At 41.3% G+C, this 19,079-nt stretch overlaps 2 protein-coding genes and 1 long non-coding RNA gene across 6 annotated transcripts; 1 reads left to right on the top strand and 2 right to left on the bottom strand.

The window, feature by feature from the left end:
- Positions 1 to 257: 257 nt before the first annotated feature.
- Positions 258 to 5,266, bottom strand: LOC148895440 (cornifelin-like). 2 transcript variants are annotated; one of them, XM_089001301.1, is made up of 5 exons: positions 5,251 to 5,266; positions 4,354 to 4,453; positions 3,593 to 3,677; positions 1,735 to 1,922; positions 258 to 1,028 (listed from the first exon to the last, which is right to left on the bottom strand). In XM_089001301.1, the coding sequence occupies exons 3-5, from the start codon at positions 3,660 to 3,662 to the stop codon at positions 900 to 902; spliced, it is 387 nt and encodes a 128-aa protein (XP_088857427.1). In that variant the 5' UTR covers positions 3,663 to 3,677; positions 4,354 to 4,453; positions 5,251 to 5,266; the 3' UTR covers positions 258 to 899. The 2 variants fall into 2 exon arrangements, with proteins under 2 accessions (XP_088857427.1, XP_088857428.1); XM_089001302.1 differs by lacking the exon at positions 5,251 to 5,266 and having other exon boundaries at positions 4,354 to 4,467.
- A 679-nt stretch (positions 5,267 to 5,945) lies between these two features.
- Positions 5,946 to 15,498, bottom strand: ttc22 (tetratricopeptide repeat domain 22). Of its 3 annotated transcripts, XM_089001300.1 has the most exons (9): positions 15,079 to 15,498; positions 12,433 to 12,733; positions 11,888 to 11,943; positions 11,202 to 11,317; positions 10,495 to 10,613; positions 10,232 to 10,393; positions 8,402 to 8,554; positions 8,239 to 8,313; positions 8,019 to 8,171 (listed from the first exon to the last, which is right to left on the bottom strand). In XM_089001300.1, exons 1-9 carry the CDS (start codon positions 15,339 to 15,341, stop codon positions 8,154 to 8,156), a joined length of 1,263 nt encoding a protein of 420 aa, XP_088857426.1. In that variant the 5' UTR covers positions 15,342 to 15,498; the 3' UTR covers positions 8,019 to 8,153. The 3 variants fall into 3 exon arrangements, with proteins under 3 accessions (XP_088857425.1, XP_088857424.1, XP_088857426.1); XM_089001299.1 differs by having other exon boundaries at positions 5,946 to 8,280; XM_089001298.1 differs by having other exon boundaries at positions 5,949 to 8,313.
- Positions 15,104 to 18,802, top strand: LOC148895438 (uncharacterized). The gene is made up of 3 exons (XR_016115600.1): positions 15,104 to 15,206; positions 15,511 to 15,643; positions 17,534 to 18,802. It is a non-coding gene; the product is annotated as an uncharacterized LOC148895438 (long non-coding RNA).
- The last annotated feature ends 277 nt before the right edge of the window (positions 18,803 to 19,079 follow it).

Below are 19,079 nucleotides of genomic sequence, written 5' to 3'. Positions count from 1 at the left end.
GCGCGCCCCGCGCGTGTAATATTTTACCTTTATGGATCTCTTAGTCAAAAAGGTTCCCGACCACTGCACCAAATTGTTGAACTCTGAGGCCCACAACACAAAATATTGTGGAACTAGAAAATCCGCCATAACACACACTGTGATCCAAACTTCTAACCCTGGTAAAAATATGACTAATATGACTGGATCGCTTATCATTCAATATAATACATAAATTCTAATTAATCAAAGAAAATTGCATTCGTATTTGAGGTATATTCATTTATTTATGTATTTATTATTCTGATTTTGGACTTCATCTTTTGACTTCATTGACATGTCTTCATTGAAGGTGGATGACGTCCAACAACAAAATTATAAAAGGAAATAAACATTCAAAAACACATCAATGAGCTGGAATATCAAAAAAAAAAAAAAAAAAAAATCTTCCACATACCTTGGAAAGCTTGCCTTGTGCAGAGAAATTGTGATTTGTTGTCACAGATATAGACATTGTTGTTTTTATGTCATGTCAAAGAAAGACCAAAATTGGTATCAAATGTTGCCCAGATATAAAAAGTTGTTCACTTTTATCATTCTGAAAAACCTTTATAAGCATGCAACTCTGAGTAGACTCTTTAGCACAGTTTTAGGGAGTTGACAGATTCCAGCGCCCAGACATCAATTAGAGAATACCTGATTCACAACCGTTGATACAAAAGCAACACCCCAGAGTTGTCAGTCTTTTTGAAGACCATATGGATTTCACAGTTGCTCTGAGTGAAATGCCATCATTTCTCACCTGGTTTTAAGTACCCCCAATGCGCATCTATGTAGCCGTCAGCTGCAACGTCGTCAAATTTGCAGTGGAAAAAAAAAGCAGTTGACATCTTTCTTGCGTTGGATTATTACAGAACCGATTAGAGGGGTGCAGGCTGCATATTGACGACAGTGGGGTTTTTCTTGCGGAACTTCAGTTCACGGTGCATTTGACACCAGGTGCACCACATGCAGAAACACGAAGACAGGATGTCACTGCACATTGAGCCCTGTGGACATCAAGTGCTATCATAAGTAGGTGTTGATATGGCTCTTCAAAATAATTGCATTGCAGTTCTTGCATGATTACTATGTATGTACATAGAACATTAGGCAGGCTGCTTTCCACATCATGATGCCGATTTATGTTAAAGGAGACATGAGAGAAAGTAGTTTTTATTGTTAGCATTGAAAATGGTAGATCTTTGGAGCCCCTGCTTAACCAACAAGTGTGAAATGAAACAACCAAATAAATCCAGAGTTAGCTGACTACATCTGAATTGTGTCTGAGTAAGCTGTTCTACATTTCGGCTCTACGTAGCAGTAACCGGTCCCAAAACTGAGCAAGTAAGCAGAGCTGCATTGACTTTGGTTGAAGGACAGATTCGTGTTACAACAATGTTAGATTCTGATATGCGCCACTCTATGAAGAAGCACCGCATTCACAGTTCAAATGCTTTCAGCGTCTTTGCACGAAGGCTACTTGTATGTTTTCCACAGTCTTAGTTCTGCTTCTGTTTGAAGAAGAAGGCTGAAATGAACGCTCACTGTCAAAAATCCAGCCTATTGCTTGTTGTTCATACCAAAATGGGACTTGCCATTTGCACAGTTGGAATGAGGAGCGGTAAATTCATAACGTTTCCCGGTAATTGTAAACAGAATATGTCTTCCTTTCACATTTCGGTAGATGTAGCAATCAATCATCGTGCATATTACCTTGACACCATATCTGTTGCGAATGCCCACTCGAAGAGACAAAGCGGCAGGGGGAGCAAACAGGGGGATACCGAAAGCCGTCAAGACAGCAGGGCTGAGCATGTCACACAATGGGAGACATCGGTTCTCTCCAAATGATCCTGCCACTGAACAGGCCAGACAGGGGCAGCAAAAGAAACCATAGCAGCCTGAAAGAAAAATAAATAAATAAATAAATAAATAAATAAATAAATAACATGGGTTTTGATGAGACCTATCATCATGGTACTTGCCATGATATGATTTTAACTCTATCCGGCTTGTGTATGCAAAACACATAGTGGGACTCCACCATGCAGTGGTGGGACGTCAGGGCCGGCAAGGCCTTCTTTGCTGGCCTAAAATATCTGAATCACGGACTGATGTTAATTATATTTTGTCCATGAATTTATTAAATAATCCCAAATTATCTGTCAGTTTCCTTTCATTGCTTTCCCCCTTTGTGCTGCTTCCAGATGTGTGTTTTCGTATTTAAGCATTTAACCAATCACATTTCAGCCATCATTCGTTACCAGGGTCAGAAATGTACCTGGATGCATTCACAATCCGTTCTGCAGGCCTTGGAGCATAAAATTAGTGTCGATGAAACTGTTGCTTTAACCAATAAGATTTCGAGTTGGCAATTCAAGCCCTGCTTGCAGGCACTAGAAACATCAGCGTTTTCGCAAACTATGATTGGCTCGTCACATGATTGGCTAGTCGCTAGCCAATTAGGGTTTCACTAGCCACAAGTGTTAAGAGCATACTGGCCACAGCTAGCACACTGTATCTGTAGAGAGCTGCATAAGCAAATATATTGTGTTGATTTAATAGCTATTTAAAAGTGTTTTGTCATCCCACAACAGCTGAAGGAGGAGAGGAAATGGATTTGGTTGCAGTTTACTATTAAAGCAATTTTCAAGAAAAAAAATGGTTATTTCCTGGCTAATGGTACCCTCTAGTGGAGTTGCAGTAAATCATACCACACTTTTTCCAATCTAGATTGATTCAGAAGTAGCACTACTGAAGGCCTAGCAATAAAATCTACAGCCTGCCACTAATTAAATATTAATTCAAATGTGACTTTATGCATAATCGGAACATTAACACACTAGCCGCTAGTGATAAGAGCACACAGGCCATAACTAGCACAATTTATCCATTGCTAGCTATAGAAGCCAATATATTTTCATGTTGATTTTTCGCGGTTTTGTCAACCCACAATGGTTGAAGGGGGAGAAGAAATGGATTTGGGTGCAGATCTACTGTTACAGGCATTTTCAAGAATAGATGAACATCATTAAAAAAGGTTGAACAGCTCCAAAGCTAGCAAAAATAGCAAATGGTATTGCAATTTTTATGAGGTTATCATGAATACACACATTCATAGTAAAAATTAAAACGTTTAATGACAGTATTTCTTAAGTTTCTTCAAGTCTTCAATGTATTTCCTGGCCAACGCCACCCTCTAGTGGACGTCTAGTAAATCACACCACACTCGCAGCTGTGAATTGATTCAGATGTAGCACTACTGGAGGCCTAGTAGTGACATGCACGACCCATCACTAGACTGAACATTATGCGTAAGGGAAATATCGGGAAACATAGTTTGTTAAGCATTTGGTGACGAAAGTAGTCGATCTTTATTGAGAAGTCACGCCCATAAACAGAAGACATGCAACTTTGTCCCGCCAGCAGTCGTACATTCTTCGGGGAACATAAAATTGTGTGAGTACAATGTGGATTTAAATTCTCGAACACAAATTATTATGCAGTAAAACATCAACTCACAATCACATTTAAGTTTCCTTTTGTGGTACAAGTAAGAAACAGTCCTTACAAGAGCTTTTGTCTTGACAGCAATCTAGGAGGCCACTGTTCCAATCTGTCAAAGTCTGTTTCGGAGACATGCTGAAGAATCAAATCTGAAAAGGCAACAAGTAAATCATGTCATGATTCAGTTGATGGTATTCAATCCTTCATGTATAAATCGTATCTCCAAATTTTGAAAGTCTTTCTCATGCTCTTTTAATGTAGTCTGACTTCAAGAATGACAAATTATGCATAAGACCAAAGAATTAAGTCTCTGGTAATCGGCTGCGAAACTGTTGCTATGGCCGACAGGAAACGCCTCACAGTTTGGTATTCCTGCCAAATGTTACTTTTCTCGCTGCGATATTTTACCACTGGACGTTCAGCATTGACAATTAATGCATATTGCCTATACATAATTTTAAGATTTCCATGAATTCTTTGGAGTCGCAGATAAAATGGCTTTTAAAACTCCTGAAGGCTGTCAAGGGCGTGACCTGTGGCCTTCATGCTTTCGACCGTGTGGGGAAACGTCATGACAAAAGGATCAGAATACAAACAATGGTACATGTATGCAGCTTAATTAGATTTTTTTCCCCCTGCTGTTTCATAATTATTTTTAATAGATATTGACAGCAAATGATCTCTGTAAAGTAGCCGCTGTGCACTTCCAAACTGTTGGAGGTTAAAATAGCTTTGTGCCTTCATCTTGTGGAGTTATAATTACATTCTGGGGTTGCATCACATGAATCACAATGACTAACAATCAGAAGCAGAAATATTTCTTACCTGCTCGATCTTGCGTCTTATCACAGGGGAATGCTCGAAAGGACTATGACACTCTGAGGCTCTTGTCCAAGAAACACTTGGCTGAGCAATGCAGCAGAACCTGAATACATGGCAGCAATGTACAGTTCGACAATTCGGCATTGTCTTGTCGCGTACAGGTGTGTCCAATGAGTTAGAGGTGCAAGATTGTCAGTCCTGAAAAACATGTAAGATTCCTGACACCCTTAAAGGACAACCGACGTCTCCGGGCAAGTTGTGTCCATAATTTGTAAAATGGCTTCAAATGACTTCTACTTGGCGTATTTTAATAAGATTCCACCGCTTATAGCTATATTTTACGTTTTAAGACTCGCTCTGAATATTCAGGAAGTCTTGTTTTTGAGTTGGTGACGAGTCCGTACGTGACGTCATGAAAGGACCGCCCCCTGACCGAAAAAAGACACATTGTAGCGGCCTTCTATCACGTCAATGTATTTTGCTGTACATGTTTGGTCTGAGAACCGTGTTGCACCCAAAAGCCACCAGACGAGGGAGTCCAAGCTCCATATAAGGAATTTATCAGCCTGTGGAAGCGGAGGTGGCCACTGGAGGTCGCCATTTTGTGCCTCTTTTTTTTGGGTGACAGATTTTCCCCCAATGTTGCCTCAAAATGGCATACAGTGGTACCTCGGTTCTCGACCATAATTCCTTCCAGGACCCTGTTCGAAAAGCGATTTTTTCGAACACCGAAACCACCTCTTTGCTGTTGTCACTTGCGAGTTGACAGCGGCGGGAGGGGGCGGGGGGCTGCCTCTCCCGGCCTTTCTCCACCCGCTGTCATTCTCTAATCACGGGGCATTTATACGGTTCGCGATCACCTCGCAAATGCCGGATGATTGGCTCAACTCGCCACCGTACCTGGACTCTTCCTTCGATGCGCGAGTGTATCCGGTCCGAGGTATTTTCCCCGCGTCCCGTAAATTTATGTCATCTTCCGGGATTGCGTAATTTTGCACTATCGTGTGCCATTTGCTTTTTGGAGTAGTAAGCGGGTCGGATCACCCCCTGCCTTCTTACTCGCCGTGTTTTCTTTTATTTGTGAATAAACATCCTGCTTGGTTAGTACATGTCTGTTTTGGGATCCCAAACATTCCACTACGTTCCGTCGAGTCAGCTGCCGTCACTCTCGCTCAGAACGTGACATCTACGGATGACTCGGCGACAGGATGTTCTTTTCTCTTAAAATATCTATCCAATGACACTTGCTCTCACTCCCACAGCAACATCACTAGATTTCACAGCCTCCTTATTCTTTAATATCCTACTGATCGTAGATTTCGCCATGCTGTATTTCCTTCTTAAATGCAATAGTTGTACGCACTACTTTTCTTTTTTCACTTTTAGCAGCACTTACTTTCTTTGGAGGCATGATTAGGGGCTAAAACTCTTCGTACACCTATATTAAACGCTAGAGCAAAACGCAGCACGTCCGCAAGCGACAACAGTTGGTCACGGAGAGAGCGATACACCCGTACGCCGCTCAGCTCCTCACCCTCGCGTACGCACTCACGTGTCGTATTGGCATTCGAACACCGATTGATGTTCGAACGCCGAAGCAAGAATATCTCGAATATTTTGTTCGAACACCGATTTGTTCGAACAGTGAGGCGTTCGAGAACCGAGGTACCACTGTATAATTCTTTAATCGATTGCAAACATGTATGCTTTCCTCTTCAGAACTATTTGAATCATATTCATAACTGCATGAGTAACAAGAAAGCATATTCTCTGAATCTGAAGCCATTGTTTTGATTCTCCAGCAATGCAAGACGTCTTGGTGTGACGTCACTAACTGGGGGCGGGACCTTCTGAAAATGCCCAATTCGCAGCTCAATTTTTTGCAGATTTTGGACACTTTAAGTCATTTTTATTGGTGTTTTGCATTTGAATAAAAATATCATACTGCGTGTTTGGGTATTTTAGATGCTATAAAACGTTTTTCTGATGTCAGTTAAAAAACAAAAAAAGTGACGTCTGTTGCCCTTTAAAGTTGACTGATTTCATGATTCTTCCTTATTTTGATACTTTTCACTGTGTCATCTGTATCAGTAGATTATGTTTTTGTATGGTAAAAAATGTACAAAGCAGGTACTGATATCACGTTGTAATGTGTGAAATGCTGAGCACCATTTTGTTTGCATGACAAGCACTGAGCAGGGAAGCATACCAGTACAGTATTTAGCCTTTCTGTAACAAATTGGAGTTGTGGAAAATAACCACCCACCAGTTGGGCACAGATTGCAGACTTCCATTCCATTATTTATATTCATCCATCTATTTCTTTCATACAACCAATCCAATTCAGGGTGCCCCAGAAGGGCTCGGAGCTTGTCCCAGTTGACTTGAAACCTGCCCATCCAGACAACCGCAAAGAATGCTTTATCCCAGGCCAGTTACATTGAAACCAGCTCTATGGATCATGGCTTCATTGATGAAAACGATTAAAAATATTCAGAAAAAAAATACTCCTTAAACGGTTAGTTGGAGATCTGTAGACTCAAATATCAAAACATTTTTTTTTTATATGTTCTGGCAAGTCCCAATATAGTGTTTTTATTTGTCCTTCAGCTCTGCTGGAGGCAATCCAACTTAAATCCATTGTGAACTTAATAGAATTAATTTACTATTAATTAACTATCTACTTAGAAAATGCCACCGAATTTGAAATGACCATATTTTCCGGTGTATCAAGCGCAAGCAAAAGCATTGATTTTCTTCAAAAGATGACTCTGCTTCTTACACGGTGGTGCGCCGTGCACAGTATGTGTCATTGTATTGAACCACAACAACTGTCAGCGCCCAACGACTCCATTTTCTCCTGGAGAAGAAGTCGTGCGCCATTCATTATATATTTTTTGTATGGTAAAAAATGTACAAAGCAGGTACTGATATTCACATTGTAATGTGTTAAATGCGAAGCACCATTTTGCTTGCATGACAAGCACTGAGCAGGGAAGCACACCAGTACAATATTTGGCCTCTCTGTAACAAATTGGAGTTGTGGAAAATGACCACCCACCAGTTGGACAAAGATTGCAGACTTGTCTCATTATTTATATTCATCCATCCATCACTGAGATATATAAAACGTAACCACGGCCTCTAAAAATAACCACGTCTTAGGATGTGGTGTGCCTTATGTATGGAAAACATTTTTAAACATGTCATTCACTACAGGTGCGCCTTGCACTTCGGTGCGCCTTAAATCGAGATGTAACAGATGCATGACTGAAATAAAATATGATGAGTCATGAGTGAGTTCACAGTATGAATACATGATGTACATTGAAGCCGGATGTCATGACAGTCTTGCTTAAGCCTTGCTTAACATGTCATCTGAAATGCGGTTGTAGTTCCTTTGTCATCGGTCAATCACATTTGTGAGCATCATAGAAAGGAGAATTTTGTCAATGTTTTCTTTTTGGCTGTTTGTTCAGGGGCCACCGTCTGCAGTAGCCTTCGGACCAGCTGCAGTCGTCCTGTCCTGATGAGAGCTCGAGACAATTCAGTGACCTCTGCGGTGTTTGTCCTGTAAAGGCACCTCAGCTCAGCCTTCACCACATCCTCGGGGTACTTCTCCTCAGCCCTCTGCAAGCATTGCTCCATCTGCGTGATAACTTGGTTGAGCTCAGGACCTCCTTGCATGAACACAGCCAGTAAGGCATGTAGGAGGCAACGCAGGGCCGTGGTGTCACTACTTGTCGGCCTCTCTAAGTCGAGAGCGCAGTTGAAGCAGTCGGCGGCATTTCGTTCCTCGCCCTTCAGCAGGAGGCAGCGTCCTTTGAGCAAGTGGAGGTCAGGCAGGCTGTCTCCCAGTTCGTACACTCGGGCCTGGGATAGACTCACCAAGGCGTTGTTTATTGCTCCCTCATCCACCAAAAGGCTCTCCTGCAGTGCATCGACACCCATGTAGTAGTACACCTAACAGAGGACATTTTATAATAGTTTAGACCCCCCCCAAAAAAAAAAAAAAAAAAAAAAAATCATGAAAGTTTACAATATGGCTTACCTGGGCCATCTCCAGATGAGTCCTCAAACAAGGACACACAGCCAAGACTTTGTCCAGGTTCTTCTGGGCCTCGGTTAACATTTGTCGATCTGGGACACCACCTTCCCCACATTTGGCCTTTTCTAGGTCCCTTATGTAAAGCATTGTGTTGATCTGAAGAAATCACAATTGTGCCATATCATTTCACGTACTGTTCTGTATGTAAGCCATTGTACAACAGAAACATATCAGCGTTGGACGCAAGTGAGATCCACGCAACTCAATAGAGGGTGAGAGAATGAAATAAGTATTTTTCTCCTTCCTTAGGTGTCGATCGAAGTGGCAGTAATTTAGCAAAAGTCAAAGTGAGGGTGTTTTTTGGTGTAGAGCGTCGTCATTTTTGCATGGATAAAAATTCAGTCCTCTTTCAGTGTATGCTGTAAAACTCAGGTGTCAAACGCAAGGCCATTCGCAAGATAATGCTTGTTAAAATCCATCCTCAAATTTCAAAATGTCATATTTAAAAAAGGAAATTGTGGCATATTGTAAGGGTTGCCAAACCCTTCATTAAACAGTAACAGTTAATAAAACGTTATTCTTGACTTGTTCATATCATTTCAGTCATCACTGCCCTCCAAGGGAAACTAACTGTCATTAGAATGTGGCCCGTTTGACACAAGGCTGTAAAACATACTTAATTTCCTTTCCTATTAATATGTCTGTGTAAGCTCTCAATCGTACAGGAGTGGTCCATCGATAAAAAGGTTTCTTCAGCCGTCATCTGTACTTCTTTGAAGGTGGCGGACGTTTCGCTTCTTCGCCAAGAGGCTTTGTCAACGAACTAAAGTCATATCAGGAGAGCACTCACAAACCGTGGTTACCCTCAGTGGTCCTTTAACAAATAACAAAACAAAACAAAAAAGAATAGAGAATGAAACCAAAAATTCGTAAGATACTCAAAGGAGAGGAGTAGGAGTGCCTTACATTGCAGGAGTTTCTGAAAAACTCCTTTGGCAACACAAAATTCCTACTTATTTCAAACCGATAAACACTTGAAGGCAAAAATTAGTGCATCCAAAAGATAGGCTGCTAAATGAAAAACAAAGTAATGTAGTTTATTCAATACATTGTAAAAATGAAAATTGTAAAGAGCAATACATTGGGGAGACTAAACAAATTCTCAAAAAAAGACTTTATCAACATCGTAGGGATAACACTAGTGGGCCTCAATCGATAGTAGATATGCAGCTAAAAGCCACTCATTTGACGACGAGGTTAAAATCTTAGCGAAAGAAAATAGATGGTTTGAAAGGGGAGTAAAAGACGCTATTTTTATAAAACAGCAAAATCCTTCACGAAATCGCCATGGTGGGGTGAGGTTCAATTTGGATCGTTCGTACAAAGACTTCTTAGGCAACATAGGCTTAGTTATGCTGATGAGGTGAGTACCAGGGCAAATGGGGCAATCAGGCCAGTCGTAGACCTCATACTCAGGCAGGACAATAGAAGTAATCAGTCAGGACAATAGATGTAATCAGTGTAGCCGCAGGGAGTAGTCCTCTGCTCCCCTCAACCTGAGAGGAGGGACCAATCATAGCAGAGTCTGGCACTGCCACGTCTGGACAGTAGGGATATATACAAGGCCGAAACTACAAGTAAAAGACTTTCGTTCGCTGACGAAGCCTCTTGGATGAGAAGCGAACCGTCCGACACCTTCAAAGGAGGACAGATGACGGCTGAAGAAACCTTTTCTTCGACTTTCCTATTAATCAATAATTCAGCATGCCTCAACTTATTTAGTCAGAAATAAGAAAACATTTTGCGTAGTGTGATATTGTTGTTGTCTGATACCTTGGCAAGGGTGCAGTAAGCCTGCCAATTGAGCTCAGGATCGGGCAGCACATTGAGAGCCATGTTGCAGATCCCCGTGGCCATCTCATGCTTACCCAGCAGAAAGAACAGCTTGGCCAGGAGGTTTAGGATGAACGCATCATCATTCGCCAACTTTATCGCCTGAACAGCAGATTTTATTCATTAATTTGTTTTTTTTAAATCTGTGTACCTTTAAGATGATTATGTTTTGTTTTTATTAGCCAGAGTGGAGTAGAACTTACATTTCCATAGCAGGATAAAGGATCGGTGGCAGAATAGCCGCAATCATGTATGGACATGGGCACTGTGGGGAACTCATCCTGTCTCTCCAACATGATGCCAACATAACACCAGGAAAGAGCTAGAAACAAGAAATCCAGATTGTTAAACAAGAGGCCATTGAGCCTTTTCCGTTACTGGTCCCACGCTCTGGAATGACCTGCCACTGAACATTTGCGCTCTTGCTTCCCATCTTTAAAACCTGTCTCAAAACTCACTTGTACTCTTTGACATTCGACTCAGCATGACTGCGACTTGATATTGGTTTCACTCCTTGGTGCTGTCTACTAACTTTGTGACTGCTTTATTTTTCCTGTCTATCATACCTGTCCATGTGAGGCGTTTTGTTGCAGTTTCAGTTGTTGTTAAAGCGCTACATAAATCAATATGTATTGTATTGTATTGTATTGTATTGTATCGTATTGTATTTGTATTAATAATAATAATACATTTCATTTATAAGCGCCTTTCAAAACTCTCAAGGTCACTTTACAGTCACAGGATAGGTTTTTCTGTGGATGAGCAGCGGCAGCCACACGCGCCAGCATTCACCCAACCCAAAATTGTCTTGTATTGTAACAAGCACGGTTAACTACCGCTCGAAATCAAGATATGATACATTCTGCACAGGCCAGTGTGGTTCTCATGATGGTTGATAAGTTGTGTTCACCTTTTTGTTGTGTTTTCTCTGATTCAAGTGTTTCAGTGAGAAGCTGTAGACCTTTATTATATTGAGAGAGTCTGGAGTATTCAGCGTCATCTTTGGTCTTGACGATGTCATCCAGTCTGCAGGGAGGAGAGAAAAACAAATCGGGTAATTCCATTTTGACAATACAATAATTAAGTTAGTTCGTTCGTTATATAACTAACAAAGTAACTAGTTAGTAATTAGTTAATCAACAATTCAGTGAAGGAGCTAGCTAGGTGGTTAGTTAAGTGGTTGGTAGGCTAGTTGGTTAGTTAGTTAGTCAGTTAGTTAGTTAGTTAGTTAATTGGTGGGTTCGTTGGGTAGCTAGTATGTTACTTAGTTAGTTACTTAGTTAGCTGTTTTTGTTGATTGCTAGTTAGTTAGGTAGCTGGTTTAGCGATTGGCTATTTAGTTAGTTAGTTAGTTATACAACTAATAAAGTAACTACTTAGTAATTAGTTAACCAGCAATCCAGTGAAGGAGCTAGCTCGGTGGTTAGTTAAATGGTTGGTTGGCTAGTTGGTTATTTGGTTAGTTAGTTAATTGGTGTGATGGTTGGGTAGCTAGTATGTTACTTAGTTAATTAGATAGTTAGCTGTTTTGTTGATTGGATAGTTAGTTAGCTAGCTGTTTTGTTGATTGACTAGTTAGTTAGTTCATTTTTATACCTTATATAAATGGTTGCCATCTTAAAGTACCAACTTCTTTTTTCTTCCACTGGTATCTGAAAAGAAGCGTCACACAATGAATCCCGGAATGCCCCGAAACATTTACAAACAAAAAAAATCTTACTTATGCTTTCTGCATTAAAATTTGGATTCTTATTAATTTTCTCTTCGTCCTTTTCAACAAAAACATACACCAGCCAGATGGAACTTCAACCTTTGAGATTTCCTGACAGACCATGGCTGTCAATCACCTTGAGCTCAATTTTGCTTACGTTTTAGGCAAATTTATGGTTTTAAAAATGAACTTGGTGAGACCCTGAGGAATATGATATCCAGTATCATCACTTCTCAAAAGCCCACTACTTTTTTGAGAGATAAATGGTCAGAATATTGATTAGACAATGAAATAAAACAAACAATGTTTTTTTTTAGATTTCAATACAGTTGGAATACTACATCCAGTATGTATTGCCATTTGTTTGTGTCTGCAAAATTTTCCCTCTTTCACATGACAGTGCATTGTCAGGTCCCTGTTTGCACCTCACCAGGTCACCACCGTAGTCCAGAGCTCTGTTAAAGAGCATCAAAGCTGTCGTTAGTTTCTCCCTCAAATCATCCTCTCTCTCCAGCTCCACATCGTAGGGGTAAACATAGGCCTGTTCTGCCAGGCAGCGGGCCGCCATTTGTTTGGTGTCTTCCTGAGCAGGTTCTTCAACGTCTAAACCCATCAGCTGGGATACTTTCTCCACACATTCCCCAGCATCAAGCTCCCTTCCAAGCTTGTCGTACACGTAGCCAAGGTTGGCCCAAGCGTTGAGGTTCCCTGGGTCTTCTTTGCAAATGCCTCTGGGAAAACCGAGATATACAGGATAACGTAGCGTTAGAAAAGGGCATCAAATTAAATTGTAAGAAATGATCAAATGCTGTTAAAACACTGCCAACCAAATCATGCGCGTCACACGCATCGACAACCCCTGGTGGGTGGAACAAGCTGAAAGTTTACACGACAACAATCTTCTGTCGATAATTGGCTGGAGGAAAACCTGTAGTTGTGCCTGACTAATGGTGCATTGTTTATTCTTTATTTCATTGTTTATTTCACTCCTGAAGGTTTAATTACTAAACATAGCCGTTTACCATATGTGCAATTTAAGGAAACACTTTGCCATTTGACACCTTCTACCTTTAGCGACACATTCGTTAAAAGCAGTATCATATTCTACAATTGGATTATCTCATCTGTCCTGAATAGAAGGATTTCTTGAAGTAAACCACAAAAAATGGACATTATAACGACTAATACTTGGGGCGTGACAAAAATAGTTTTAACCTCTAATAATGTTTTTTGTTGATCTAAAATATTCAAGTCCATCAAATGGAACCTAATTAAATCATTCTATTTTGAAATATCTCACGATACACTTTAGATTATTCTATATTGGAGCGATATATCTGAGATGTACTGTATATGCACATTCATATTACCGCACTGACAAGTTCATTCAAATGAATGTAATATGACAGGAAGAAAGTCATTGTCATCGAAAGTAAGTCATACTGTCTTAACTTGAGCTGTATAATATCGTAATCAAACCAAACCAAGTTCTTCCATTTTCTAATCGAAGCATCCTTGAATTGTTTCACGTGCATGTTAGAAACCTCTCACGGACATGCTAATCTGATAACGGCCGATCTCATCTAATCTCGGAATCTAAGCGCAGTCCGGCCCGGTTGGTACTCGGATGGGATCCCACCTGGGAATAACAGGTGCTGTAAACCCTCCTTCGTGAGCTATCACCTTGCCATTGTGGATGGGTTTTTGTGTCCCAATGATCCTAATAGCTAAATTGTCAGGGGCTTTATGTCCCTGGCAGGGTCACCCATGACAAACAGGTCCTTAGTGAGGGACCAGACATAGCACAGCCAAAGAACCCCATATGTTAAATAAAATAAATGGATCCCAGTTTCCTGTGCCCCGGCACGGGTCACTGGGGCTGCCCTCTGGGACCAGGCCTGGAGATGGGGTTCGTTGGCGAGTGCAAGGTGGCTGGGCCTACACCCATTGGGGCTGACAAGGCTCACTCTGAAGAGGCAATGATGGTCCTCCTTCACCAGAGCTCACCACCCATGGGATGGGTTAAAGGGATTGGCTGCAGTGTGAACTGTGTGACAGCTTAAGGTGGGGACACTCGCGGCCCCATCCTCGGCTACAGAAGCTTGTACTAGGGACATGGACTGCCCCCCTCTCTTGCAGGGAAGGAGCCCAAGCTGGTGTGACAGACAGAGAAGTTCCGACTATACACAGCCTGGGTTCTGGTACCAGTTCTATCCAGGGGTGTTGGACTCTCTTCCACTCTGGAGTTGCCCACGGTGACAGGTGGAGAGTAGGTGTCAGCATATACATTGCCCCGTGGCTCAATGCCTGTGCATACCACTTGTAGAGGGGATTGCCTTCGGATGGGGGACGGGTCCTGACCTTTGTTTGCGCAAATGGACCAAACGGCAACTTGCCGTAGTCAGTCTTTTTGGATTCCTTCAGGGTTGTTCTGGAGGGTACCACTGCTGGGGACTCCCTTGTTCTGCTGGTGGACATCAATGTTCATGTGGGTAATGACAATGAGTCGGGCAGCAGTACACCCCCATAACAGAGAGAGAGAGGAGCGACTAGTCAAGAGTGCCATTTCTGTCCTGGGCTGCTCCTTGGACACTCTGGAGGAGGTGGGCAAGAGGAGGATGCTAGTCCTGCGATACACTCTACGTGGGTCAAACTCATATTTGTCCGTGGGCATGTTGCAATCACTGCGTGGCGTTATGAGCCTCCACCTTTGTGAATATGTATACCATCATTTGCCTGACTGTGGATGAGAAAAGTTCAAACGTCCTGACTGTGAGGTGCTAGTACAAACAATGTGCTCAACTATGCTCTGTCCTCCGGTACTGACACAGTCTGACAAAACCACAACCGTGGCTCTGGATCTGGTGTCACGTTACAATATTGCTTCGAGCCTAAGCAAATGACAAAAAATGTGTAGAAGGCATAACAAAATACACCAAGTGTACTAAAACTAATTCAGACTTTTAGCTTAATGGTCCAGTGGCTTTTTTCAAAGGTCGGACTCAATCAGAGGTTATAATTTAAAAACAAACAAACCAAGTAAAATCCACACACCCACATGCATGCCTGCGATCACCTGAATATTTCCTCTGCATTTTGAAGGTCGTCAAGATGGAAAGCCAGCAGACCTAAAAGATTGCGAACAGCGTACTGTAAATATCCAGCTTCAGCCTCCAGCTCCCCCCTTAGACTCTCTTGTTTCAGGTAAGTGTCTCTGTGTCTCAGTTTCATAGGTCCTTGAGGATCACAGTTGAGATTTAGGTCCAGGTGGAAGTGACCAGGAATGTAGTCCATGTCCTCCATCAGGGACTCAATGTCCTTTGGCTTATCCTCTTCCATCCGCCCCACCTACTCCTTCTATCCTTCTACGTGGGCTTTGTTACAAAACAAGGAAGGATACAATAAGTCATGCGATTAAGATACTTCATGCATTGGCACTGAATAGTGAAAAATAATGGAGCTAATCTGGCTCAGCCTGCACAACTTTGCTCTTTGATATGACACACAGTGTGAGCCTTCACCTGCTGCAGACAGGTAGAACAGGTTGGACTTGGGAGTGACCAGGAAGTGGAGTATGGCCCAAAACGACAAGTTGTGTTCAGGATGCACGTGCTTCATTTTTGTGAAGCACGCCTTTGAAGGTACGCTTTATGAATGAGCCATTTCTAATTAATGCATGCAAAACACTTCCCACAATTCTTTGTTAAATTTTTAAAAAGGCATTTTGAATTTGAACACTCATGAATGTATATTTTGTTCATTTATTTGATTTAAATTATTTGTTTTTTTTTATACCAGCTGAAATTAAATTCCATTTTACAAGATGGTACGTTTGTATCCTTTTTCTAAATATGTCCATTTTGAGATACGGTGTGTGTGTGTGCGTGTGTGAGATAAACAGTTTTTTTTAAAAATGTTTCTTTATTCTATGTATTTTCATGTAATTTAAAGCAGATTATTCTCTTACAGACAGTCTATTGTAGGTGTTCAAATAGCTGATATGTTTCGGCGTATACTTCCACCTTTGTCAGAGTGTCACGGATGTTGTTGTGACGCGCCTTTTTTCAGCTGGTGTTGCTATGAGGGCGTGACCTACCTGTCAAATCTGACAGGCAAATCACGCCCTCCACTGTCCATGCTCATAGCATGTGCTCATAGCAACAGCAGCTGAAAAAAGGCGCGTCACAATAACATCCGTGACACTCTGATGAAGGCAGAAGTATACGCCGAAACGTGTCAGGTATTTGAACACCTACAATACACTCTGTAAGAAAAGAATCTGTTTTAAATTAGATATCAAGTAGACAGGATGAACTTAATCCAACTATGTACTATTTTCATGTGATGGCCTCAATGTATTGCACTGCTGCCTACTGCTGACAAAGCATTCTTCACATTCTTTTAGAAGTTGTGATGCGATTTCATTGTTGCTGCGGTGGATTGCAATATATTATCCCGACAGCACTCTCAGGTTGCATAAAGTGCTTTTTTAGCGCCCATATAATTTTCTGTGGGCAGTACTTTCTGCTTGCAGCATGTAGGTGTTTAAATGCCATTGCATCACCGTTTCCATGTCAACCAGCACGAAAAAAAAAATACTGGAAATTGAGGACCAGCTACATACAGTACAGTTTTTACTGGAGAGGCAATGATTTGAGATTAAAATGCCTGAAAGTGCTTGCGATGAAAGGGGTTTGTGGTCTGTGTCACATGTGTTTTGGAAAAGTTTCATCAATGTACTGTAACCACGTCCGAAACCACCTAATTAGTATAATTGCTGAACGGTAGAAATTCAAAATCTAACCCACATTCAAAATATTCACTGCTCATGTACATCTATTGTCTGAGTGTCTCAATCAATGTAGTTCAAAAAGTAACAGTAACATTTGAAAGTCATCCACATTCTACTGTATTATGTTTTCGATATTTAGGCTGAGAGGGAAATTGGTAATAATTAGCGGGCCCATATTGGCATAACATAAAAAGTTCATAGGATTCGAGGAAAGCCTCACTAATCCAGGCTTTATACCTTCCGGCTCCTCCTTCTATGCCAATCCCTTATCAGTCATCATGCAACACCCTGTGTGTAGGGCAAGGGTAGTGTCATTGTCATTTTGTTCCACGGGCCACATTGTAGGTTTCCTCTCAAGGGCTGTTATGAATCTGGGGAAGCCGTTAGAATGTCTCATCCTCTCTACATATTTCATATACAGCGCACAACAATCTGATCAATGACTCGTTTTCAAATCAGAAGTGAAGAATAATGACTGTTATTGTGGTTTACATATGCCAATTTGAAATTTTGGTTTGGACTTTAGCAAGCATCATGGAACTCGATATGCTTGATTTGCTTTTGTGAGTCGAATAAAATGATGTGCGGGCCAGATTTGGCCCCCGGGCCTTGACTTTGACACTTATGGTGTAGGACATGGAATGGATGATTTTATCAATTCAGTAAGGTGTTATAGTCACATGATTAAAAAGTCAGTCATTATTGTTAACTTCAAATGTTATTTTCTCTTCTCCGTCAGGCCCTGCTCCTCACCAGCCAGATAAAAGACCCAGCTCAGCCCTTTTATTTGTGATAGCCTACACAGCGCTCACTTCCACCAAAATAGCACAATGTGTTATCCGCTTCACAAATACTTGCATTGATCATTTTGATTAAAGTGTGTGTCTCACAGAAGACAGTGTACTATTTGTATTACGACCTTTACCTCGAATAAGTAAATCGGTCCCTCTTAAGTTATTTCATCCATCAAAACAAGGGCAGTAGGTGGGGGGACACCATGAACCGGTTCCCAGCCAATCAGAGGGCACATTGAGACAAACACCATCTGCGCTCACTCTCACACCTAAAGACAATTTGGGATGTTCAATCAGCATGCAATGCTTGTTTTTGGAACATGAGAGGAAACCTGCACGGGGAAGGAGAACATGCAAACTCCACACAAACTGGCCGATAACTGCATTGTGAGGTCCACATGCGAGCCACTCAACCACGGGGCCGTCCGCTTTCAGATTTTGAATCTTTTATTCATTTTGTCAAAATGACCATTTCATATTGATAAGGATAAATTGGCATAAAATGATCAGTGCAAATTTCAAAAAGGTTTTTTTATTGTGGTCCCATAACCACGGTTTGACTTTGTAACACAGGGGTGTCAGTTATTTTTTGCCGCTGCCCACATTGTAGTTATCAGTGACGTGCGGTGAGGCTCATGGCTGGTGAGGCAGACGTCATCACAGTCAGATTTACAAACATATGAACTCTACAGAGTAGCTTATTCACCATTTGATTGGCAACAGTTAACGTGTTTTGTTTAAAATGTCATGTCAGCATTCTTTATTCATACAAACTGTAGCATGGAAAAAAATAATTTAAAAAAACGTTATCGTGTTACCTTTACTTGTAAATGAAGTCCATGCGCCGCTCCTTCTGAAGAAAGGCATCGATAACTTCTTTGTAGAAGCCTTCCTTATCTTTCTTCAGTTTTAAAAGTCTCTCTGTTTCAATGAAGATCACTGCCAGTGAAAGTCGTCCTTGATCAGTCCTGTTCCGATCAGTTTTCCCTTACAAAACAATCGTACACCATATATTTTTTTCAAACGTGTTTATTTGTATAGTTTAACATGTTATATTGTACATGTGTTTCGTTATATCATTCTGTTCATATTCTTCATAAATGATGAAATTACAAGTGTTGCTTAATTACCACAGTGTTCTGACTGTTCTCTATTGTATGCTATTGTATGATCGATATGTTTTTCAGACTTATTCGTCTTTGTATCAAAATGCGTCTTTAAATCATAGAAACCGCAGGGAGCTACTTTCACGTCTTTTTTGCAAGCAACATAAGACGAATATTCCACACCTTTCTTCGAAGCTTGAATCAATCCCTCGTATCGTCCTGATTTTAGCTTTGTGCACGTGTGATCGGAATGATGCAATGGGAAATCCCAGGGCGGCAGACGCATGCGCACAGTAGCATCAAACCGCTCGCTTCGTTTGCAACAACAAAAAAACGATACCGAGATTGAGGCTACGGCGGCGAACTCGTTTGACTTGATTGATTT

The sequence above is a fragment of the Hippocampus bargibanti genome, linkage group LG07 (genome assembly GCF_051943395.1).
Source record: "Hippocampus bargibanti isolate YZ-2025 linkage group LG07, ASM5194339v1, whole genome shotgun sequence".
Taxonomy (NCBI): Eukaryota; Metazoa; Chordata; class Actinopteri; order Syngnathiformes; family Syngnathidae; genus Hippocampus; species Hippocampus bargibanti.
Note: the sequence above shows the minus strand (reverse complement) of the source record. Positions and strands in the feature narration are given on the sequence as shown.

What these genes read in the sequence shown, in the direction of transcription:
- ttc22 (XM_089001298.1), bottom strand. Translation starts at nt 15,341, where the DNA reads ATGGAAGAGGATAAGCCAAAGGACATTGAGTCCCTGATGGAGGACATG. An exon ending in AATGCAGAGGAAATATTCAG is followed by an intron (nt 12,734 to 15,078) that starts GTGATCGCAGGC and finishes CGGTTTTCCCAG; the next exon opens with AGGCATTTGCAAAGAAGACC. An exon ending in CTCATCTGGAGATGGCCCAG is followed by an intron (nt 8,314 to 8,401) that starts GTAAGCCATATT and finishes GTCCTCTGTTAG; the next exon opens with GTGTACTACTACATGGGTGT.
- LOC148895440 (XM_089001301.1), bottom strand. Translation starts at nt 3,662, where the DNA reads ATGTCTCCGAAACAGACTTTGACAGATTGGAACAGTGGCCTCCTAGAT. An exon ending in CTGTCAAGACAAAAGCTCTT is followed by an intron (nt 1,923 to 3,592) that starts GTAAGGACTGTT and finishes TTTTTCTTTCAG; the next exon opens with GCTGCTATGGTTTCTTTTGC. An exon ending in GCAACAGATATGGTGTCAAG is followed by an intron (nt 1,029 to 1,734) that starts GTAATATGCACG and finishes TGATGTCCACAG; the next exon opens with GGCTCAATGTGCAGTGACAT.